A 25,982-nucleotide genomic window follows, 5' to 3' on the forward strand; every position below is an offset into this window, starting at 1 on the left:
AGGGGGCAAGAAGCAGGGAGAATCAGATAAGGGGCTGGGGCCAGGGCCGGGCCATGCCTGGCTGTCAGGAGGCACAGTTTCCCCTGACCCACCCTCCATATAATTTCAGGAACCCAATGTGTCCCTCAGGTCAAAAAGTTTGCCCGCCCCGGTCTAGATTAAGCAGTTTTTCTCACCCCACTGGATATTGCAGTTCATTGTACAAAGGTTTCACCCTTGAAACCTGGGCCAGTCTCCTCTGTTGGACTCTTCAGTCTTCTGAGTGTCTTTCTTGCTTGCAGCGTAGGTGGGGGAAAGAAAAAGGCGCAGTATTAGGCCTCTGTGTTCTGTTTTATACCCTTAGTCCACGTACTTGGAGAACACAGGTCAAGGCATGTCTAGTTGGCATTGCTGAGTCCCCAGGCAACATTGAGCAATTCCCCTGGTGTGGCCTTATGCAAGTAAGTCATTGAATTGTAACCGCCTTGCTGTACAATGCCTATTGATGGTTCTTTGATGCCCACCCAGGAGTTGGTTACTTTCCTTGATGTTGTCTCTGTGGCGCTAATATCTAGCCAATTCCCCAACTTACAGCGTGTTTTCCTGACAACCACAGAACACAATCTCATGATTTCATATGCACTAACAATATACATATTTAGATAGGACAGAGATTTTTGGTGGATCATAACCTTTTTCCTGATACCTCAGATATGCAATATTACAATTATATATAAATAAAGAATATAGGTATAAATAAGGTTACAGGGTACTCCACCAAGGTATAGAATTTCAGAGTATGTCTATACAGCAAAACAAACAAACAACCCCCACCTCCCCAAAAAACCCAACAACCTCATGGCAGCAAGTTTCAGCACCTGGGTCAACATACTGGGACTCACAGGGCTTGTGCTGAGGGGCTAAAAGTAGCTGTGTAGATGTTCAGGCTTAAGCTGGAGTCTGGGTTCTGAGATCCTCCCACCACATATATTGCTCTTAGTACTAGCAGTTGTATGTGTGCATTATATATGAGATTTATGCATGATAGGTGAGATCAGAATAATGGACATTCATTTTTATAACCAGTGAAAAAACTAGCAAAATAGTAATGGATCTGAGTGCATAATTAAGAACTACATTTCACTTCATGTCAATTACTAATAGTTTTTGTTCCAAAAGTTTTATTCAGCCCATTTATTGCATATAGAACAAATGATCTTTTTATGATGAATCTCTGTCAACAAGAATTTAATAAATTTAGGAAGATTCTGTGATGTTTAGTCTCTGTATTGCATGAACCTGAAAAGTCTCCTGCCTCCCCTCCTCAAAAAGAAAAGAAAAGAAAAATCTATGAATTTTTGGAATGTAAATAAAATTTGAAGTAAAACAGGAGTTTTATGTACTTTTGTAATGTCACTTTTTTAGCACAATATGCTGTCTAAAGGTCATTTATGATACAAAAAGTTCATAGATGCATAGATTTTAGGGCTAGATAAGGAACTTCTAATTGAACCCTTCATACACACTGTCAAGATTCCTTCCCCACTCTGAACTTTAGGGTACAGATGTGGGGACCTGCATGGACACTTCTAAGCTTAATTACCAGCTTAGATCTGGTATTGCTGCCACCACCCCCAAGCACTACTTTTCTTCCCTGGGTAGTCTTGAGAGACTTCACCAATTTCCTGGTGAACACAGATCCAAAACCCCTTGGATCTTAAAACAAGGAGAAATTAACCATCCCCCCTCCTTTCTCCCACCAACTCCTGGTGGATCCAAATCGAAACCCCTTGGATCTTAAAACAAGGAAAAAATCAATCAGGTATTAAGAAAAAGGCTTTTAATTAAATAAAAGAAAGGTAAAAGAAAACCCTCTGGGAGAGAGAGCATACCAGCTACTCTCACAGACAACAGATTCAAAACACAGAGGATGTTCCCCTGGGCAAAAATCTTAATACACACAAGAATACCCAAATTTGATAATTCCTTTAATGGTACCAAGACAAGTTACAAAGAAAATAAACATAAACCTATTTATCCCTTTCTAAAACTTACTACTCTGATAAGAGGCTGGTTCCTTGATCTTTTTCACTCTGGCTAAAACTGAAACTCAAAACAAAGGAAAACTTCCCTCCTTCCTTTTGAAACATTTTGTTCCCCCATTGGTTCCTCTGGTCAGGTGTCAGCTAGGCTAGGTGAACTTCTTAACCCTTTACAGGTAAAAGAGGCATTAACCCTTAACTATCTGTTTATGACACACACACAACAGCAGGGGGTTCCTCTCCCTTACTTTTCTTCAATCTTATTTTCTCTTAAACATAGTGTTTCTAACACGTTCAATACTGTTTTTTTCTGAAATACATCTGGTAATCATACAGTTGTAATTCATGTACGCACTGTTCCAACTTGAAGCAAAGTGCTTTGCTAGCATGTGACTGATAACAGATCGAAGATGAAAGCTGAGTAATTCCTTGGAGTCAGTGTTTTTCTTTGTTATAATACATTTCTTTTATCAATAAACTTTTAACAGCCTCATTGATTCTTTGTGTTGGGTTAGCCCATGGAGTTCTTTACTGTCACCTAGTGATTTGGTTCAAGATGGAGCATTGTAGGCCTGGATATGGAGTCTTCAAGTTAAATATGAGAGTAACTCAATTCTGATCCATTTTATGTGAGTTAGTTTTGAACCTAGGCTCCTTGCAAGGTGCTAGTGCTGCATGTCTAGGGGCCTGGTTTGGGCACACCTGTCCTAGGTGGTTGGTCTATTGTGTGAGTGATAAGTTCAGGATTTTGCCCCAGTACCATATGGAGCTTGTATTTAATTTAAGTTGTGGGGCAAAATTTTGAAAAGCTAATGACTTAGGAGCCTGAGTCCCATTTTCAAAAGTGATGTAGGCATTTGGAGCCTATGGCTCATTGAAAGCCAATGGGATCCTTATAGCCTAAACCACTTTTGAAAATGGACTTGGGCTGCTAAATTACGTAGCTGCTTTTCAAAGTGTTACCCACAGTCACTACTTTTGCACTATGACTAGTACTTCCTTATCCTTTCCATTACTGTATGTCAAATGATTATAGACAATTACACTGTCTTCCCTTTGCCACGTGTTTGATAAGTTTTTCTTACCCTGTTAATTCCTTTCAGCTTTTCCATCTGGGACATGGCCTCTACTGCCACTTTGATAACTTATCATTAATTAGGACTTCAGATTTTTGCAGACCTTTTCAGTCTCTTCAGTTTACCAAAGTCCCTTCTCTATTGTGGGGCCCAAAACTGAACACAGCACTGTTTTTTTGCAACAGAAGTACATTCTGCGTGTGTTTAATTTATCCATTATCACCTCCAGGTATATTTCTGCATTAATTCTCTTCATCTAGTCAGCTATCTTCTGGGTTTTATTTCTTTCTTGGTTGGAAGTGGGAAGGGGCAAGTATTATTTCCATTCCAAGTTTATTTTCTTTCTGCTATATTGAATCAGTCCCCACTGGACTTAACTCAGTTTTCCAAACACTGCAGATTTTTCTGTAGTTTTGCTTAGGGTAAAATGTTCAGCAGTATCTACGTTATTTAGAAGCCTTTGAAAGTTATACCTCCAAATATGATAACAAATTATGTAATTAATCTTCCAGATTATTCATTAATATTAAAGAATATTAGTCCCTATATAGAGGTCTGTGCAAAAATTGCTTAATACTTATCCTAGTTTGATTATGTGAATGTTTGATCCCTGTTTAGTAGGAAAGTTCAAATACCAAATAGTAGTTTTATTAGCTGCTGGGAAATCTTCTATAGGAATGTCATCAGAATTTCCAGAGGCCAGTCAATAACCCATTGAAAGATCAGATGGACAGTCTAAAGCTGAGGTGTGACTGGGTGAGGGAAGATGGGAGAAAGATACTATTTTCTTATTCGCACAAAAGTTTTGATTAATTTGCTGGCAGCACTAGGACAAAAATAATTGTCTGGGGGATTGTGGGCGGGATTTTTGCTGCTGTTTATTTCAATTTATCTTTCTTCTTTGTTGTCTGAATAAGGCCTTATGGGTGCTGTAGCTATGCCCCTACAGCGCCGTAGTGTAGACACTTCCTACAGCACTCAAAGGGGTTTTTCCATTACAACAGATAATTCACATCCCCAAGTGGCAATAGCTAGGTTGACAGAAACATTCTTCCATTGACCTAGCCTTGTGAACATTGGGGGTTAGTTTAGCATAGCCACAGTACTATTGAATACATTTGAATAACCAAGGAAATTTCCAGTGTAATTGATGGACAACATATTTTTTCAGATAATAGTGTTTTGGATAATTAAAGTTTACATAATCAAGTCCACTCTCAAAAAATAAGCAGCAGCTCAGGTTACCAGAAAGTCAGCCATAAATGCATTGTGAGAAAATCTGATGACACTGCTGGCTTAACAGCTCTTCAGCTCGTGTCCACGCTTTGTTGCCTACTCCCCTCTGAGAGCCCTGAAAATTTCCATTCTTCCCCCACATTACTTCTACAGCTAATAACGCTGTGTTTGGCTGACCATTCTGAGCTGGACATGGAGTTACTAGATCAATAGAAGATGTTCATTGTCCCTTGGGCCAAGTTCTAATCTCACAGTTCAGTTCCTTACATAGTAATGTATTGTGCTTCCCACTGGAGAGTTAAACCAGAAAGAGAAATATGACATGTGGAAAAGCTAAGCAAACAGTTCTGTGGGTAGAATAGAGCAGTTTTACTTCCATGGAAACTGCCCAATTAGATCTTAGCGTCTGGTTAAAACTAAATTTAAGAAATCTGATATATCGTGGGACCTGCTATATTCAGTCTCGAAGCAAAAACAAAGGAGTGAAAAAAGCAATACAATGGTAGGAACATGTAAAATGGAAACAGAAAGAGGAGGTAATTCAAGATATTGACAATATATTACTAATTGAAAATGTAACATGAGGAGCTAGTACATTTACCCAGTGTAATTTTACTGCTGAGTGCCATTAGATTAAATAATTTGAGGATGAAAAAAATTCCTCGTATTTTTCCCTGTTATTTTAATACTGTGTTTTCATCTTGTATATGATAACAGTGCAGGTGAAGTTAATTTTTTAATTTAAATAATACATGTGATGCAGCTACTTGGTTTCCAGACAGAGTGCTCCATCTACAGGCAGGATAACATTTTATTGAAAAACTTTTCAGTATCTCATTTTATGTAGAATATTAGCAGTATGCTTCTTTTCTAGAACACAGTAGAGTTTGCAAAATGGATTCTATTTGTTCTTCGACTGTGTGTCAGTATAAATCCCACTGTAGATAGGCATGCATCTTACGGGCATGAAATCAGATTTTTTTTTGAATAGCAGTGTATATTGGGACTATGCATGCACCTTGTGCCTCCTTGTGCTGCCTAAAGGGGGAAGTGGCTGTGACCCTCCAAGTTCAGTCTTTCTGACTATGGCAGTGCTATTTTTTCTAGTTTAAAATTTACCTTTTCAGTGAAGAATCTCCTTCTCTTCTCCTCAAATGTGGTCACTTGCCCTCCACCTTCACTACTGCACCTCACCATAAAAAAAGGATGAAGGAAGAAGAAGAGAGACATGCACTCCTGTACACCTTCCGACATAGCAGGGTAAAGTGCTGTGCACTAACCAACATGAAAAGCTTCAACATTCTGGATTTAAACCCTGCTCGATCTGCAGCAGACTTATTGGTCTGGTCGATGGGCATAGTCAAAGCCTATTCTTTCTGAGGGACAGCCATGTCCCAGATAGATGTTTGACATGTAAATCCTTCTGCTCAAGAAGTCATAATTCTAGGAATGTGTGACTGAAACGGTATCTATTAGAGCAGAGGTTCTCAACCTTTCTCTTTGTGACACCCCACCCCTAACATGCTATAAAAGCTCTGCAGCCCACCTGTGCCACGATAACTGGTTTTCTGCATATAAAAGCCAGGGCTGGTGTTAGGGGGTTGCAATCAGGGAAATTGCCTGGGGCCCCATGCCACAGGGATCCCCACAAAGATACATTGCTCAGACTCCAGCTTCAGCCCCAGGTGGCAGGGCTCAGGGATCTGGGCTTCAGCCTCATGCAGTGGGGCTTCAGCTCTCTGCCCTGGGCCCCAGAGAGTCTAATGCTGGCCCTGCTTGGAGGCCCCTGTGAAACCTACTCAAGGCCCCCCTACGCGGGCTCTAGACTCCTGGTTGAGAACCACTGTACTAGAGCAATCTATGTATACCACTTCAGACCCAGAGGAAGTTAATACTTCCAAAGAACAGTCAAAAGGGTCTTCATCCATGAGCACCCTCTCAACCACATTGCACAGCCAGCAAAAGGAAGGCAGAAAAGAAGACACTATCAGAATTGGCACAAGCTACATTGTGAGCAGCTGCCTCTGCCTTTAGCACCAGACATCTCTACACCAGTAATGATACCAACAGCTCCAACATTGGCACTGAGCTCAGTGCCATCGCTCCCAGTGCCCACAATGTCATCGTTATGAGCTGCACTGGCACCCTGATAAGAGTGGGACTAAAGGACAGCCAAGTGGAGCCCAAGTTTAGCTTCAGACATCAGGAGATATGGCTCTGTAAGGAGGAGAAGAAGCTTCATTCCTCCAAGGCCAAGGCATCCAAGTCTGCCACTCAGTCAGAAATGATGCATAGTAAACTGGCACTGGCAGAGATGAAGACACTAGTATGACAACCACACCGATTACAGGCTCAAGATATGCCCTCATAGAATCATCGAGTTCCTCTCCAGGGACATTGTTGGTATTGGAGCAGCGTCTGGCACCAGGACTTGAGCAGAGGCATTGCTCCATGGCATCGCTGTTTGAAAAATCTTACCCTTCTTCTTCACCATCACCATAATATGCTTTCCCTCTAGCAATGAGCAGGGATGGCTGTCCTCTTCCGCCTTGTAATACCGTAGGGCTGTCACATGGCACCAGCATCAAGGGAACCTGACGTGCTTTTGATCAATACCCATATGGCATGCTACCTTGGCCATACTGGGGACTGTCATTGTGAGTATCTTGCAGTGGATTGCCCTCAAGTATGTCCAGGAAGAGGAGGAGATCAGGCTGCCTGTGAACACTCAGGAGCTGGGGGTAGCAGATGGACAACAATATCCCCAGTGTACACTGAAAGAATTGTCATTTTTGCCTGATGAGGCAGTTACACTAGCCCCTGTCCCCACAAGTGATGATTTTAAGACCTTTCAGATTTTCCTATCTTGTATCACAGACCTCGATATCAAATGAGTAGTAATACAAGAGAAATACCAGAAACTCTTTAACATTTAGACTGCATCAGTCCCACCTGGGGTTGCTCTCCCCATTAATGAGGGCATACTTGAGCCAGCCAAGGGGCATTTCTACCTGTCCTTCAGAACTCACAGATAATACATCAGCCATGTACTACATAAACAAAAGGGCTCCTGCTCTTCGCCCCCCTGCCTGGAGGCCATCAAATTCTGGGCTTGGAATGTAGTGACTCCAATGGTCCTTCATCCTTTGGGAGCAGCAGCCTAGCAAACTTCCTTTGCAGGTAATCTGTGACCCTTCATGAAAGGTCCTTACACAGGTTTGGCATAGGGCTGGTATTCTGTCACTGGAGATCCCCCATATTAGACTTCTTTGATGTCAAGAACAACACCAAGTGTCAGAATTTGGGATCCAGAGGAGGCCTTAGTTTAGAATCATTGTCAGATGCCTTCTTTCTGCAATGGAACAGAGGCTGCTCTGCACCTTTCCACTGATTACCCTGATCTCCAGGGTAATTGCCAAGATTAAAAGGGCAAAACCAATCATTTTAATAGCTTCCTATTGACCAAGACCGTTTTGGATGACAGACTTCCTGCAGATGTCCATTCAGCCCTCAAACCAGCTTCCAGACCATCTGGATCTGATCTCAGTTTCAGGGCCAGATACTCCATCCAGACTAGACAGAGACTACTCATTACAGGTTCAGGAAATACTTCACAAAGCAGGAAAACATCTACCAGAAGGTTGTACCTAGTGAAAGAAGTTCTCAATATGCAGCCTCACCAGAATTTTATTCCTAAGCTGATCTCAAGATACGTATCAAAACACAGTCGACTGCCTGTCTTTATCCTGAAGCCACACTCTGCACCAAAAGAAAAGAAGTTACACACATTGGATGTACCCAGGAGTTTGCTTTATTATATTGACAGGATCACACTGTCGCACTTCTATTATTAGTTGTAATTGTGCATTGTAAAGGTCAAGCCATCTCTTCATCAAGAATATTGACATTGATCATATACGTTACCAGTTATCTAGTGTACTTCTCCTTCCCAACATCAAGGCTCGCTCCATCCAAGCACAGGCTACATGGTGCAGCTACTTCAGAAATGTGCCACTATCAGAAATCAGCAATGTGGGGTAATCTATTGACCTTTGCCAAACACTATGCCTTGAACTTAGTTGCTAGATCAGATGCCACGTTTGTGAGAGAAATCCGTGTTCGTATGATACAGTTGAAACGCCTTATTCCCACCATCTTGAGGGGGTACTGCTTTCCAGGGGATCCGTCTCAATATATATTTGAAGAAGAAAGAATGGTTACTTAATCTATAACAATAGTGGTCTTTGAGATGTTGTCAGTGTGGATCCCTCCCTCATAGAATCATAGAATATCAGGGATGGAAGGGACCTCAGGAGGTCATCAGATCCAACACCTGCTCAAAGCAGGACCAATCTCCAACTAAATCATCCCAGCCAGGGCTTTGTCAAGCCTGACCTTAAAAACCTCTAAGGAAGGAGATTCCGCCACCTCCCTAGGTAACCCATCCCAGTGCTTCACCACCGTCCCAGTGAAAACGTTTTTCCTAATATCCAACCTAAACCTCCCCCACGGCAACTTGAGGCCATTACTCTTTGTTCTGTCTTCTTCCTGCTCTTCAGAGTTCTCAGGTACCCCAGGCTTTGAATTGAGGGGCACCTTGGGGGGAGAAGGGCTGCTCCTTCCTTTATGCCCTCACATGGGAGCACAGAGGCACAGAGTGCATGTGCAACTCCAACAGACATTGAGGTTTAAAAAACTCCATGCATAAGTCACACATATAGCTACACTGGCATCCACCTGACTACTTCATCTCAAAGACCCACAGTTATTGTGGGGTAAGTAACCATTCTTTATCAGCTGTGGATTTTTAGGTGCCGAATACATCAATATCATTCTCTAGTCTTTATCTGGATGTATTTGGTTTATGCTTTTAAAATTGGAAATATTTTTCATCATGTATGCAACAGCTGTGGAATAAGTGTATATATATTCTTTAATAGGATTAGTGGTCTAACAGAAAAGGGGACAAAGCAGTAGATGTGATTTATCTTGATTTTAGTAAGGCTTTTGGTACAGTCCCATGACATTCTCATAACCAAACTAGGCCAATGTGGTTTAGATGAAATTTCTATAAAATGAGTGCACAACTGGTTCTCAAAGAGTAGTAATCAATAGTTTGCCATGAAACTTGGAGGGTGTAACTAGTAGGGTCCCGTGGGGCTCAGTCCTGGGTCAAGTATTAGTCAATATTTTGCTAACTGAATAGGAGTCATTAATGTCATGCATTAATGACTTTGATAATGGAGTTCAAAATATGCTTATAAAATTTGCAGACGATACTAAACTGGAAGGTATTGCAAGCATTTTGGATGACAGGATAAGAATTCAGAACAATCTTCACAAATTGGAGAACTGGTCTGAATTTAGCAAGATGACATTAAATAAAGATAAGTGCAAAATACAGTACTTAGGAAGGAAAAATCAACTACAAAATGGGGAATAACTGGCTAGGTGGCAGCACTTCTGAAAAGGATATGGGGCTATAATGGATCGCAAATTGAGTATGGGTCATCAGTATGATGCAGTTGCAAAAGAGGTTAGTATGTATTCACAAGAGCATTGTATATAAGCTGTGGGAAGTAATTGTCCTTCTATAGTCTGCTCTGGTAAGGCCTCAGATGGAGTGCAGAGTCCAATTCTGGGTGCCACATCTTAGGAAAGATGTGGATAAATTGGAGAGAATCTAGAAGAGAGCAATAAAAATGATAAAAGGTTTAGAAAACCTCATGTAAGAGGAAAGGTTAAAAAAACTGGGCATATTCGGTCTTGAGAAAAGTAGACTGAGCGGGCGACATAACAGTCTTCAAATATGTTAAGGGGTGTTATAAAGAGGACAATGATCAATTGTTCTACATTTTCACTGAAGGTAGAACAAGAAGAAATTGACTTAACCTAAATCTCCCTTTCTACAGATTAAGTATTAGGGAAAACAATTCTAACATACTTAAACTCTGAGATAGGCTTCCCAGGGAGGTTGTGGAATCCCCATTATTGGAGATTTTTAAGAACAGGCTGGACAAACTGTCAGGGATGGTCTAGATCCTGCCTGAGCGCAGGGCACTTGACTTGATAACTTCTCGAGGTCCCTTCCAGCCCTACATTTCTCTTATTCTATGTTTTAAAGTAATTTAATGTTAATCTCTTGTTTAGATGGATCTGAAGTTTGATAGGCCCAACATTTCACTGATTTTAAAAGTTAATGTTTGCTTTCCTTTTAATTGGCATTTGTGTTTTGAAATAAGCTTTAATTCCTCCCCCTTACATTGTTAAAAATCCTTGCTGAAATCCGAGCTTCTCATCAGTGGCAATTCATGTATTACGAACCCATAGTTCTGGATTTCTGCATATCTGTGATCTCAAGCATAACATTTCATGCTGTCTCTGCACTCATGCCTGTCTTTTCCATTAAAGTGAGGCAGGGCTTTTCGGATACAGGAATCTTGCTCTGAAATGTACAAGAATCCTGATTTCTGAATGCTTTCATTCTGCCTGCCCACCTACAAAAGCAGAGCAGACATGCAGAATGGAGGGATGGCGCAATATGTGTGTGCTTGCATGACATAAATATTCATTTCCTCAACCCTAGGCAGAACTATTAGTTTTACTTTTTAGGCCCTCTGGCTGTTACAGTGCCCTTGTAAAAGAAAAGTCAGATTAAAAGAGTAGAAAATAATTTCTTTTGCAAATGCTGGAAAACCAGACCTTTTTATACATAATTAGTTACTTGGGACCTGAGCCTCCTCTCATCTACTACTCAGCATATTCAAGGGGATTCCTTGTGTTACTACTCCCTGCAGTAGTGGGTGACCACAAGATCAGAACTTTACATCGTGACATTTTAAGCTTTAAAACCATTTGTATTGCATGCTTCAGTAATATCTTTTTTTGCCTACCCTGTTTTCATTGTTTTAATAAATGACTTTCCTTTCAATGATGTAGAAAGGATTTTATTTATCTCTCATGTGATATCCTGACCCATATTTTAAAATAATTTATTTTTATTTTTCCATAGGTCCTCCCATGCCATCCTCTTCATCTAGTCCATCCGTCATTGAACATTTACATTCCCTTCCTCCATCACCCAATCTCCATGACAACCAGAGGTGGTTGCTAAGTACTAATGCCATCCAGCCAGTTCAGGACTCTGATACAGATGAGGACTATACTGCCAGCACTTATCTAGTACAGACCGGTACTATTTCAGTTTGTCCCCCAGATCATGGTAAGAAGAGGACAACTTGTCCATAGTTTGAATGCACTTTTTTATTTTCCATCCTGTTACAAAGCAATCTGATACAAGTGAAGGAAATTAAAATCACTCAATATTTTAAATTTATTTCCTTTAATTTTCACAAGTGAATGTGTACTTTCAAGAATGTAGAATAAGCAAGAGTAGAAATTGACCTTATGTGATATATAAGATGAAAGAAGGTATTTTAGAAGTAGTAATCACAAGCAGCAGTAACCACTAATTATATATTGTGTATTATAACTCACAGTGGCGGTCTGACTACCCTACGTTTATGGTTCTTTTCAAATGATAAGCTGAAGTTTGTTAAACTGACATGGTATTTAGCTTCAACATTTTGGGGGTATGTCCTGCTGACTAACTTCTCCAAATGCAGAGGTCCCAGACACGTTGGGGCTGATATGGTTTTATTGCCCAGAAAGGCAGGATTTGTGGAACTCATGCAGCCTTGGAACACCCTCTGTTAAGGTGAATGAGGCTTTTTTTTAAACAACTAACAAAATCATCCAAATCACAGGACTTGTAGTGATGGGGGACTTCAACTACCCAGACATCTGTTGGGAAAATAATACAGCAGGGCACAGATTATCCAACAAGTTCCTGGAATGTATTGGAGACCATTTTTTATTTCAGAAAGTGGAGAAAGCTACTCGGGGGGAGGCTGTTCTAGATTTAATTTGACAAATAGGGAGGAACTGGTGGAGAATTTGAAAGTGGAAGGCAACTTGGATGAAAGTGATCATGAAATGGTAGAGTTCATGATTCTAAGCAATGGTAGGAGGAAGAACAGCACAATAAAGACAGGAAGGCAGATTTTAGCAAACTCTGGGAATTGGTAGGTAAAATCCCGTGGGAAGCAAGTCTAAGGGGAAAAATGATTAAAGACAGTTGGCAGTTTTTCAGAGATATTAGTAAGGGCACAAGAGCAAATTATCCCACTCCATAGGAAAGTTAGGAAGTATGGCAAGAAACCACCCTTAACCTGGCTTAACCAGGAGATCTTCAGTGAACTAAAACTCAAAAAAAAGTCCTACAGAAAGTGGAAACTCGGTCAAATTACAAAGGATGTATATAAGCAAGTAACATAAGTATGTAGGGACAAAATTACAATAGCCAAGGCACAAAACAAGATCAAACTAGCTAGGCACATAAAAAGAAACGAGAAAACATTCTACAAATACATTAGAAACAAGAGGAAGACCAAAGACAGAGTAGGCCCCATTATTCAATGGGGGAGAAGACAATAATAGAAAATGTGGAAATGGCAGAAGTGCTTAATGACTTCTTTGTTTTGGTTTTCACCCAGAAGATTGGTGGCAATTGAACACCTACCATAGTGAATGCCAGTGAAAATCAGGTAGGATCAGAGTCTAAATAAGGAAAGAACAAGTGAAAAATAACTTAGACAAGTTAGATGTCTTCCGATCACCAGGGCCTGATGAAATGTATCCTAGAATACTCAAGGAGCTGACTGAGGAACTATCTGAGCCATTAGCAATTATTCTTGAAAAGTCATGGAAGACGGGAGACATTCTGGAAGGCTGGAAAGGGGAAAATATAGTGTCCATCTATAAAAAGGGAAATAAGGACAACCTGGGGAATTACAGACCAGTCAGCTTGACTTCTGTACCTGGAAAGATAAAGGAGCAAATAATTAAGCAAACAGTTTGCAAACACCTAGAAGATAATAAGGTAATAACAGTCAGCATGGATTTGTCAAGAACAGATTGTGTCAAACCAACCTGATAGCTTTCTTTGACAGAGTAACAAGCCTTGTAGATGGTGGGGGAAGCTGTAAATGTGGTATACCTTGGCTTTAGAAAGGCTTTTGATACTGTCTCGCATGACCTCATTATAAACAAACTTGTGAAATAGAACCTAGATGGAGCTACTACAAGGTGGGTGCATAACTGGTTGGAAAATCATTCCCAGAGAGTAATCATCAGTGGTTCACAGTCATGCTGGAAGGACATAACAAGTGGAGTCCCGCAGGGATCGGTTCTGGGTCTGGTTCTATTCAATATCTTTATCAGTGATTTAGATAATGGCATAGAGAGTACATTTATAAAGTTGGCGGACGATACCAAGCTGGGAGGAGTTGCAAGTGCTTTGGAAGATAGAATTAAAATTCAAAATGATCTGGACAAACTGGAGAAATTATCTAAAGTAAATGGGAAGAAATTCAATAAAGACAATTGCAAAGTACTCCACTTAAGACAGAACAATAAGTTGTATACATACAAAATAGGAACTGACTGCCTAGGTAGGAGTAACGCAGAAAGGGAATTCCGGGGGTCATACTGGATCACAAGCTAAATATGAGTCAACAGTTTAATGCTGTTGCAAAAAAAGCAGACATAATTCTGGGATATATTAGCAGGAGTATTGTAAGCAAGACACGAGAAGTAATTCTTCCACTCTACTCCGTGCTGATTAGACTTCAGTTAGAGTATTGTGTCCACTTCCGGGTGCCACATTTCGGGAAAGATGTGGACAAACTGGAGAAAGTCCAGAGAAGAGCAACAAAAATTATTAAAGGTCTAGAAAACATGACCTATAAGGGAAGATTGAAAGAAATTGGGTTTGTTTAGTTTGGAGAAGAGAAGACTGAGACAGTTTTCAAGTGCATAAAAGGTTGTTACAAGGAGGAGGGAGAAGAAATGTTGTTCTTAACCTCTGAGGCTAGGACAAGAAGCAATGGGCTTAAATTGCAGGAAGGGCGGTTTAGGCTGGACATTAGGAACAACTTCCTAACTGTCACAGTGGTTAAGCACTGGAATAAATTGCCTAGGGAGGTTGTGGAATTTCCGTCATTGGGGATTTTTAAGCACAGATTGTACAAACACCCTGTCAGGGATGGTCTAGGTCAGACGAGGGCAAACTACAGCCCTCGGGCCACATCCGGCCAGCAGGATCCTCCTGCCCGGCTCCTGATCTCCTGGCCTGGGAAGCTAGCCTCTGGCCCCTCCCCCGCTGTTCCCCCTGCCCCACAGACTCAGCTCACTGTGCCACCGGTGCAATCCTCTGGCCGGCGGGGCTGCAGAGCCCTGCCTGACCTGGTGCTCTATGCTGTGCGGTGGCGTGGCTCGCTCCCGCCAGGTGCCACAGCTGCCTGTCCTGCTGCTCTGGGCGACATGGCTGTAGCACCGCCAGCCACTGGTGTTCCAGGGAGGGAGCAGGGGGTCTTGTTCCCTTTTACTGGAGATAGATTTAGAAGGGGAAAAAAAAAACCTTGTTTGACAGTCTCTTAGATGGTATCAAAGCTGGTCATAACTGTCCTTTTGGGAAAAAGAGAAGAAGATAACTGAGTGTACATTAGAAGCAAGAGGAAGACCAAGGACTTCTGTTACTTAAAAGGGGAGGAGGGACAGGAAACAATAACAGAAGTGGCAGAAGTGCTAAATGATTTTTTTGTTTCAGTTTTCACCAAAAAGACTAGTAGTGATCGAGCATCTAAGATAGTGAATGCTAGTGAAAATGAGGTAGGATCAGAGGCTAAAATAGGGAAAGAACAAGTTAAACATTACTTAGACAAATTAGATGTCTTCAAGTCACCAGGGCCTGATGAGATACATCCTAGAATATTCGAGCTGGCTGAGGAGATATCTGAGCCACTAACAATTATCTTTGAAAACTCATTGGAGAGAGTCCAGAGGACTGGAAAGGGGTGAACATTGTCCTTATTTCCCTTTTTACAAATGGGCACTATCTGGGAAATACAGACTAGTCAGCTTCACTTCGGTACCCAAAAAAACAATGGAGCAAATAATTAAGCAATCAGTTTGCAAATATCTAGAAGATAAGGTGATAAGTAAGTCAGCATAGATTCAAGAGAAAATCATGTCAAACCAACTTAATAGCTTTCTTTGACAGGGTAACAAGCCTTGTGGATGTGGGAGCGGAAATGGTATATGCGGTACCTTTTGACTTGAGTAAGGCTTTTGATACTGTCTTGCATGATCTCCTCATAAACAAACTAGGGAAATGATGGAGCTACTATAAAGTAGGTACATGCTATTTGGAAAACCATTCCCAGAGTATAGTTATCAGTGATTCACAGTTAAGCTAGAAGGGCATATCTGGTGGGGTCCTGCTGGGATCAGCTCTGTTCAATATCTTCTTCAATGATTTAGATAATGGCATAGAGAGTTCATTTATAAAGTTTGTGAATGATACCAAGTTGGGAGGGATTGCAAGAGTTTTGGAGGATAGGATTAAAATTCAGAATGATATGGAAAAATGGTCTGAGAGGAGCAACAAAAATTGATTAAAGATCTACAAAACATGACCTCTGAGGAAAGATTGAAAAAATTGGGTTTGTTTAGTTTGAAGAAGACAAAAAATTGAGAGGGGCCATAAGTTTTCAAGTACATAAAAGGTTGTTACAAAGAGGAGGGAGGAAAAAATATTCTTCTTAACCTCTGAGACTAGGACAAGAAGCAGTCTTTCTTTAAGGACCCAAAGAGGGAGTTGATGGGTGAGATAGCTCATCTCCTCATTGTGTTGTCTACCAATTAGGCCTAACATCCAACACATCAATTTTGGTTCATTAATTTCCAGTTCTACATCTCGTTTTTACCATGCATGATTTCAGCATAGTCCTGGAACTATATCAGTAAGCCTTTTCATTTAGATTAATTTAGTCTTTCTGTCTCCTTTTTGTACCTTTTCCCATCAACGTTTGTTACTATAGTTATTGTGACACCTTATGAACTTTTACATACTTTTTACAGTTGAGCTTACCATTAAGGTAAATTTGTATGCCCAATCATTACAACATAATTCAAAATAATTAGTCACTTCTGAAATACTTGGCCCTGAGTTCAGTTGTCAGCTGTAACTGAAATGACCTGTGCAACCTCTTAGTGAACTTATTTGTTATATGGGGGGGAACGATGTTTGGCTTCTGTCCAGAGTAAGTTACAAAAACTTACTGAGTGTTAAGGGCTCTGAAGTACACAAAAATGTAAAAGGATCATAATGTCCTGGGTTTTTTTCCCCTCACTCTCTCACTCTTTCATGTCTGCAAAACATTGCCTGACTTGGCAATGCAGCAAAACAGGCATTCTGATTCAGCTGAAATACAGATCATCTTGGAAAAACCAGAACACAGTGAGTAGGGCTGCAGGTTTCTCACAGTGCAGAAAAAGCCATGGATATTCAGTTTGTCTGTGACTTCTCTGTATATCCATGACTTACAGCAGGAAGGATCTCCATGAGTTACCCCACTGACCTGATGCAGAGAGCAAGTCCTGAAAAGGAGGGTGTTGAAGAGCAAGCCCACTCTGTACTCATCCTGCAGCAACAGCTCATATGTCCTATGGGGCTGGGCCCAGAAAACATTGCAACCTGGCAAACAGAGTTGCAGTGCCACTCACTGAAATTCTCTCAATGCCTCATGACAGAGGGGCAGCACAGCCAAACCTGAATAGTGCTGTGCTCCATGTGCCAGGTCACTTGAAGCAGGTAGCTGGGCCCAGTCCAGTGGAACACAGGAGGTGCTGATGCCCATGCCCGAGGTGAATGTGGGGCAGGATTGCTCCGCACCTGTCCCCTCCCCCACTGGCAGGTCCCCTCCTATTTAAGGCTGCAGTGCCAGGGCAAAGGGTTTTGCTGCAGGCTCCCTCATTTGTCAAGGCATTTTTTATCAAAAATCATGGAGCAGTCACTCTATGATTTTTTTATTTTAAAAAAAATGCTGTGACAAATCTGCAGCCCTAACAGTGAAATAGCTAAGAAATCCACCATTCCTTCCTCAGCCCACAAAATGGAAGTGCAGTAGCAAGGAGAGGCTGCTCGAATGCTAAGTGGCTCAGTTGTTGCCCTCTAGATTTGTGAGGAAAGATTCCTTTCCCCTGGTTGCTTGCAGACCTCCCCAGCGCACAGCCACGTTATTCAGGATGGACACCAGCAGTCAGATTTAGCAAAGAGTATTCTTTGTTTTGTAGTAAAGTTGTTGTGGAGTAGCTTAGTGTCTTCAAAGTACTTTTAAAAGGAGAGCTATGGCTGTCAGTCCAAAATTTAAATCTTCCTCCTATGTTTACATATCCCCTAACGGGGAAAAATAGTTACATTTGGGCTTTCAAATATGAAATCTATTGTTGTTTGAGAAAATAAAAAAATAGACACATTTAAAACTTGTGTTTGAATTTACAACCAGCTGTGACAAGGGCTGTAATCATTAAACTCTTATAATTAACAAGCATTGGAGAAAAAAATGGACATAGAATCAATATGATTTGTCCTGCATGTAGTGACTATTCAACCATCATGATAGTAGAATCATGGCACATGCACTGCAAAGTACTACAGAGTATTTAAAGCATTAATTCCAGTTGTCTTACATATGAGTCACAAAGACTGAAAATTGACTCCAGGAGAAAACAAAGGGAAATCATAAACAGCAATGTATTGAGTTTAGGAAAGGAGTTTAATGGAACACTGTGGGGATTGGTGTAAAGTACAAATCGTATTCCTTGACCATATGCAGCAGAAAGAGGTTAAAGATAAAATTTGCATATGGTACTAAACTGAGAGGAAAGGAGAGAGGAAATTAAATTGCTATGGGCATGTTTAAAGTAAGATAGGCCCCAATTTAGCAAACCATCCCTGTTCAGCAAAGCACTTTTAGACACATGTTTAACTTTAAACATATGTTTAAGTCCCATTGGGTTTAAAGTTAAATGAATGTTTCTCCTCTGAGTGATGGTCCCTGTGTGTATATAACTCTAGATGCTCTATGTGCCTGAGGCTGGAAGATTTTTGCTAGCAGTGTCTGTTTGTCCACACCTGCGCCCTTCTCGTCCTTGTGCTCTGAACTGAGGGCACAAAGGGTAGTGCAGGCCAACTGCCTCTCCAGTTTTTCTGTCACCTGTAATCTGAGCTGGAACATCCTTAGTGTCTGCAATTTTAGCTATTGTTCCTCAAACGTATAATTATCTGTAAATAGGTTTTAGATAAATACTTGTTAGATAGTTAGAGTGTTTTTTAATAGTTTGGGGCTTTGCCAATCACTTTCCCTACTTAGTCGCACCTAGTATGCCAGAATCCTGGGATTCAAGAATTGTGTCCTGCCCTCAGGCATTTCTGGTCAGCAAAGGTGTGGGTGGCATCTGATGGACCTGAATTGGACTGGGCCTCATAGCATGATCCATGAGGAATCTTCAAAGCCTACACTCACAGGCTTGGCGGGCTTGCCTTGGTATGGATCAGCAAATGCTGCATTTTGAGAGGATGAACCCAAAGCCTCTGTTTGTCGGAATTGATCTTAACCAGGGAGATGTCCATACCAGTGGTCTAGGGCGTGCATGAGAGAGAACCACTCACCATACCATCTACCAGCCAGGCATAATGAGACTCTGGTACTGATAGCACCACCCAGACTCTTCAAAGCCTCATCCTCTGAGTAGGATGCCAGTAGGAGAGCATCACTACTCCCAGTGTGGCAAGGGGTCAGACCAGACAGAGGATCCAGAGTTTTGTGAGCACTATTCCGCCTGCATAAGGACTATGCTTCTCAGGACAAGTGGCACCCTCCATCAGGAGGACTCCCCAATTTCCATTTGACCCCCCACACAGGCTTTACTGTGTCCCATATAATCCATTAGTGCAACATCCTGAATCCATACATTCCCATCAGGAGTAAAGACAGCCCTCCCCGTACAGAGAAGATCCCAAGCCTCCTCAGGAACTAATAGAGAAAGAGAAGGAACCAGCTCAGGTGGAACCACCCACTCAGAGTTGTCATCTTCATATGCCGATGAGGCAGTTGCATCATCACCTCCTGACGACTATAGGTAATTTCAGGATCTACTGAGGTGGGTGGGAGATCCTCCAGTTCTTCTTTGAGTGCTTGTTCTTGTCAATTCCAATCAGGTGCGTGCATGTGCGCATGGTAGCAGGATGATTTTTACCATAGCCACATCTGTCAAGTCAGTCTGGGCGCCCCTTGGAGTCATGCTCAATATAGAGCCCTACCGACCCGCCACCCCCTCGGTTCCTTCTTACTGCAAGTTACAGTAGGCTGAAACTTCTCGTAGCCCTTGCTTTAACAAGTGCATTCAACTCTAGATGTTTGTATATAGTTCGTTTATCTTAGTAGTTAGTGATTAGAGTTGTTGGGGGTCTCTACCCCCCTTCTGAGTCCCTGGAGCCATGGTATGCTGCGATCCCTGGAGTTTAAAAAACTGTGTGGTCTGCGGGAAGCACATGCCAAAGAGCAATCTACCCTCCTCATGTTTACGGTGCCTAGGGAAGGGTCACCAAAAGGATCACTGTAAGATCTGCCATGAGTTCTGCCCTAGACCTCTTAAAGAAAGGGAGCAGTGTCTTAAAATGATCCTCATAGCGCTACACCCCTGTTTGAACCCAGGCTCAGGGACCTAACATTTCCTTGTCAATGCAGCATGCCCAAATGCCATCAGCGATTTCAGTGCCAAGAAAGGACTTGTTCCGGGACTCTCAGCACCCTCACGGCACCTCCCAAGGCCCAGCAAAGAGCAGGCACCGGTCTCACTTGCTAGTGCTTCAGAAGAAAACGAAGCCGGACAGTCTGTCACCTCCAGCTAAATCTAAGGAAGTGAGACCCTGTGTGGGCCACAGCTTAGGATCCCTCCGTTAGGGCTGCGTCAACTCCTGCCTAGGCAAGGCAGTTGAGTCTTGGCCCCCCACGTTCACCGGTTACTACGGGCCAGCAGCTGATGCTTCCTTTGACACCAGAAACTTTCAAAACTGCTTGGAATCTGCTTCACCTTATGGCACGGTTCTTGCTCCCTACGAGGGAGGAACCTCTGGCACTGGTGATCCCACCCCACCCCCAGGTGCAGTCAAGAGGGAAGCTGACAGTGATGTCCAGGCATTCCCCCTCTCCACATCCTTTGGCACCAGCCCACTTGGACAGAGAGCCTAAGTTGCTCCTCAAGCTCTTGATAGTCGAGGCACTGAAGCTCAGCTTGTCCGTGGTCTTCAGTCTCGGAGATCTCAGAGTCAGAGTCTGACTCGTACTGCTCTCAGAGGAATAGGAACCAATGATAGAGGTCAAGGCGAGAGCCCTAGGCATGACTACTGCAGTATCAGAAGCCACCACAGTGACCATTCTTGACCCCCTGGGCCTTTCACCAAAGCCAGGAAGGGATCCAAAGGCACTGCTCTGCAGCATCTTCGGTTGCCTCAGCCACATTTGTCCCACCATCAACCACCCAGCTCACCTTGGCACCTACCCACATATCAAAGATATCAGCTGCACTGCCATCGCCGGCACCGGCAACTCTTTCAACCTCAGTGCCAACAGCAATCTTGGCACCCACTGCTGCACCGGCACCGACAGCATTTTCAGCACTGATGACAGCCTCGGCACCTACAGTGGTACAGACAACAGCCCTTTTACCTTTTTTAGGCTCGGGCAGCTGGTTCGGACACCGGCTCCACCAGTGGTACCATCAGTGTCTCTGGTGCCCATTGACCAGTGTCTCTGGTGTTCAGCATTGACAGCCCTGGTGCCGATGGGCACTCCATCAGCACTGACATACCCTTGAGAGTTGTGGGACCCCTTGGGAGCTGATGGCAGGGAGCAGCCACTGCTTATAAGATCCTCCTCCTCCTCGTGTCTGGGCAAGGCATTGACAGGCACAGCCATAGCCCTGGCACTTGAGGACAACAGGGTGCTACAACAGTTGCTGCAAAGGGCTGCTCAGGGTCTCGGCATTAAGGCTGAGGAGGTGGTTGAGGAGGCTGATCTCATGGTGGATTGCCTCACCGCCTCAGGACCTTCTCGTATTGCCCTACCACTTATTAAGACTATTGTGGATACCACCAAGACCCTGTGGCAGACCCCAGCTGCCTTGCCACCCACTGCCAAGTGCAACAAGAGGCATTATTTTGTGCCCTCTAAAGGGTACAAACATTTGTACTTCCATCTACTCCCCAACTTTGTAGTCGTGGATGCTGCTAATCAGTATGAGCAGCAGGGTTTCCTGAGGCCGTCCCATAAAAACAGGGAGGCTAAATGACTCGACCTTGTCGGGAGAAAGATCTACTCTACAGGAGGTCTTCAGCTCCGTATTTCAAACCAGCAGGCCATCATCATCAGGTACTCTTATAACACCTGTGCGGCGATGGCCACGTTTTTGGTGCTCCTCCCTTCAGACGAGGTCTCAGCTGCAGTGGAGGAGGGAAAGGTAGTCTCCTGGTCTTCCGTCCAGCCTCCATTGGATGGTGCTGATGCCACCACTAAGGTCATGGCTACTGGGTTGGCCATGAGAAGGGGCTCCTGGCAGGTCTAACAGACCAGGACCTCCCATTTGAGGGTGTGACTCTTTTCTCTGAAAAGACAGACAAGAGGCTGTATAGCCTGAAAGACACATGAGCCACACTCGAGTCTTTGGGCCTGCACACTCCTGCCACACAGTGGAAACACTTTAGGCTGCAACCTCCTCTGAGGTTCTATCAGCAGAACTGCCAGGAGGAGGAACAGAAGTGGCAGGAAAAGACAACACCTGTCCTCAGGCCAGAGCTCTGGCCAACCCAAACCACCTTCCAACCCCAAACCGGCCTTTTGAAGGTGAGGTTGAGGATGATGCACCAGAACAAAAACTGGATCTATCCTGCCTTACCTTTTCCTCCGGATTGTCCCCTTTCTACTGTGCATGGTTCCATATCAGTTAGGACCACTGGGTGCTCTGCACAGTAGAGAGGGGATACTCCATACAATTCTGTGCCCTCATGCCCTTCCATCCTCCTTCCTCTTCAGGGATCCTTCTCATGAGCAGCTCCTTATCCAGGAGATGCAGTTGCTCCTATCTCTAGGGGCAGTGGAGGAGGTTCCTCAGGAGCACAGGTGCGAGGGCTTTTCTTCCCGGTATTTCCTAATACTGAAAGCCAAAGGTGGCCTCAGGCCTATCTTGGACCTGCAAGAACTCAACAAGTTCATGAAAAAACTCAGGTTCTACATGGTCTCCTTGGCCTCCATCATCCCCTTACTGCATCCAACAGACTGGTATTACGCCCTGTCAAGGTATTATTCCCACTTTGAACTTTAGCGTCCAGAAAGTGGGGACCTGCATGTACCCCTCTAAACTTAATTCCTAGCTTAGATCTGATAGTGCTGCCACCAACCAAAAATATAGTGTTTTGGTACACTTCCTGTCCCCCAAAAACCTTCCCTGGGGGACCCAAGACCCAAATCCCTTGGGTCTTAAAACAGAGAGATAAACCATTCCCCCTCCTTCCCCCCTCCCAGACTTCCCCTCCCTGGGTAACCCTGAGAGATTACTGTGATCCAAATGCTTTGGAATCTTAAAACAGAGAGGAATTAACCTTCCTCCCCCTTCCTTTCCCCCCACCACTCCCTGGTGAGTTCAGACCCAATTCCCTTGAGTCCTACACAAGGAAAAAATTAATCAAGTTCTTAAAAAAGAAAGCTTTTAATTAAAGAAAGAAAAAAGTAAAAATTATCTCTGTAAAATCAAGATGGAAACTGTTTACAGGGTCTTCAGCTTATATAGACTAGAGGGACTCCATCCCCGCTAGCCTAAGTTACAAGTTACAGCAAACAGAGGTAAAATGTCCTTCCAGCAAAATACACATTTGCAAATAAAGAAAACAAACATAAAACTAATCCACCTTTTAACTAGTTAGTACTTACTATTATGAACATGAGAGACTGTGTTAGAAAGAATGGAGACCGATCTGGTTGCACATCTGGCCCCTCTTAGCTCCAAGAGAGAGCAACAAAAAAAAAACAGCACAAACAAAGACTTCCTTCTACCGAGATTTGAAGTATCTTGTCCCCCCATTGGTCCTCTGGTCAGGTGTCATCCAGGTTCACTGAGCTTCTTAACCCTTTACAGGTAAAAGAGACATTAACCCTTAACTATCTGTTTATGACACGCCCTCAACTTGAAGGACGCATATTTTCATATCGCAATCACTCAGCCCCACAGGAAGTACCTCAGGTTTGTGGTCAACAGTACCCACTACTAATTTACTGTCCTTCCATTCGGCCTGTCAGCAGCACCTCGAGTCTTCACCAAGTGCATGACGGTCGGCACTGTGTTCTTGCACAGGCACCAGGTACAGGTGTTTCCATTCCTTGACGACTGGCTGATCAGGGGCCGCTCCAGGACCCAAGTGGAAGCTCAGGTCAGATTCATCAGAGCCACCTTCGACAACCTGGGTCTCCTTCTAAACGAAGCAAAATCAACTCTGTCCCCCGTCCAGAGGATAGAGTTTATAGGGGCAGTACTGAACTTGACCAAAGCCAGGGCATATCTGCCAGAAGAAAAGTTTCAGACCCTAACCGATATCATTTGAGGCTTCAGACAGTTTACCACCACCACAGCGAGAAACTGCCTGAAACTGCTCGAACACATGGCTGCCTGTATCTGTGTGGTGCAGCATGCCATACTCAGGTTTCGACCTCTTCAGTTGTGGCTTGCGTCAGTGTATCGCCCAGCCCGCAACAGGTTGGACAAGATCATGACCCTGCCTCACCCGGTCCTCGATTTCCTACTGTGGTAGCTCGACCCTCAGGAGGTATGCTCAGGGGTCCCCTTTGCCACTCTGCAGCCGTCTCTGTCGCTAGTGATGAATGCATCTAACTTGGACTGGGAAGCAAATCTGGGAGACCACAGGACTCAAAGCCTCTGGTCTCAGGCAGACGTGGGTCTCCATATCAACATCAGACAGTTCAGAGCATTGTGCCTAGCATGCCAAACCTTCCAGGCATACTTAATGGAACAATGTGTATCAGTCATAATGGACAATACAACAGCAATGTTCTATATCAACAAATGGGGGTGCATGCTCCTCTCCCTTGTGCCAGGAAGCCCTCATGCTGTGGGACTTCTGTGTAGAATATTCAATGCATCTGCAAGCTTTGTACCTCCCCGGGGTACAGAACGAGCAGGCAGATCACCTCAGCAGGTTGTTTCACAGCCATGAGTGGTCCCTTCACCCAGATGTCATGATTTCAATCTTCCAGAGGTGAGGCTTTTCCCAGATAGACCTATTCAGCACGCAACACAACAGTAACTGCTGGCAGTTCTGCTCCTTCCAAAATCACAGTCTGGTCTCCAGCGTGGACGCGTTCCTCCTCTATTGGGGAGGTTCTCTCCTATACGCCTTTCTACCCATACCGCTCATTCACAAGGTACTCCTCAGGATCCGGAGAGAACAAGTTCAGGTCATATTGATAGCACCAGCCTAGCCCCGTCAGCACTGGTACACATCTCTCCTAGACCTGTCCATGGAAGCCCCGATCACCCTGCCGCTCTTTCCAGACCTTCTGACATAAGATCACGGTCGTCTTCAACATCTGAACCTCGAGTCACTTCACCTCACAGCATTGAAGCGCTGTGGTTGAACCTGATGAAGCTTTCCTGTTCAGACCAGGTTAGACAGATCCTCCTTGGCAGCAGAAAACCCTCTAAGAGAGCCACATACTGTGCCAAGTGGAAGGAATTTTTCAATCTGGTTGGTGCAGCAACATTCATCCTTGATGCTAGCCTCAGTGCCACTTATTGTGGACTACCTCCTCCATCTGAAGCAGCAGAGACTTTGGTTGTCATCAGTAAGAGTGGACTTAGCCACCATCTTGGCCTTTCATCTGGGCATGAAGGACTGCTCTGTGTTTGCTAACTCAGCCAGTTTTTAAAAGGACTCGACAGGCTATACCCTAATGTCCATCAGCCTGTTGCTGCCTGGGACCTCAGTCTGGTCCTTTCTAGGCTCATGAGACCCCGCTTTGAACCATTAGTGACATGCTCCCTGCTCTGCCTCTCTTACAAGGTGACGTTCCTGGTAGCAATAACCTTGGCCAGGAGGGTGTCTGAGCTCAGGGCCTAACATAGACCATGGCGTAGGGAGGCTCTGATAAGGACATGGTTCAGCTCAGGCCTCATCCTGTTTTCCTTTCTTGTGTCGCAGTTTCCCATCAACCAGGACATCATTCTCCCAGTATTCTACCCTAAGCCTCATTTCTGTGGCAGGGAGCAGAGACTCCACTCTCTGGATGTCCGCAGGGCTCTAGCCTTTTACATTGAGAGAACAAAACCCTTCAGAAAATCGGTCAAGTAATTCGTTGCAGAGGTGGATAGAATGAAAGGTCAGCCTGTGTCATCACAACGCATCTCATCATGGATAGCATCCTGTATTCATGAGTGCTGCAACGTGGCAGGTGTTCCTGTACCTCCAATCACTGTGCGTTCCACCAGGGCACAAGCTTCAGCAACAGTGTTCCTGGCTCGGGTTCCCACTCAGGAGATTTGCAGGGAGGCAATGTGGTCCTCCATCCATACTTTCGCCATGCGTCATGTGATTACCCAGCAGGCCAGAGACAATGAGGCCTTCAGATGAGTGGTGCTCTGATCAAGGGAAGACTCTGACCCTACCGCCTAAACTTGG

At 43.7% G+C, this 25,982-nt stretch overlaps 1 protein-coding gene across 17 annotated transcripts in view; it reads left to right on the forward strand.

The window, feature by feature from the left end:
- Positions 1-25,982, forward strand: part of TENM3 (teneurin transmembrane protein 3) — an 857,073-nt gene that overhangs the window by 567,140 nt on the left and 263,951 nt on the right. For 2 of the 17 annotated variants that reach the window (XM_050945296.1, XM_050945301.1), the window contains one exon: positions 11,346-11,555. The exons of the other annotated variants lie outside the window; for them this stretch is intronic. In XM_050945296.1, coding sequence (XP_050801253.1) covers positions 11,346-11,555 — 210 coding nt within the window. The remainder of the gene's footprint in view (positions 1-11,345; positions 11,556-25,982) is intronic. 17 annotated transcript variants of the gene reach the window in all.

This window comes from Gopherus flavomarginatus, chromosome 3 (assembly GCF_025201925.1).
Source record: "Gopherus flavomarginatus isolate rGopFla2 chromosome 3, rGopFla2.mat.asm, whole genome shotgun sequence".
In the NCBI taxonomy this organism is placed as follows: domain Eukaryota; kingdom Metazoa; phylum Chordata; order Testudines; family Testudinidae; genus Gopherus; species Gopherus flavomarginatus.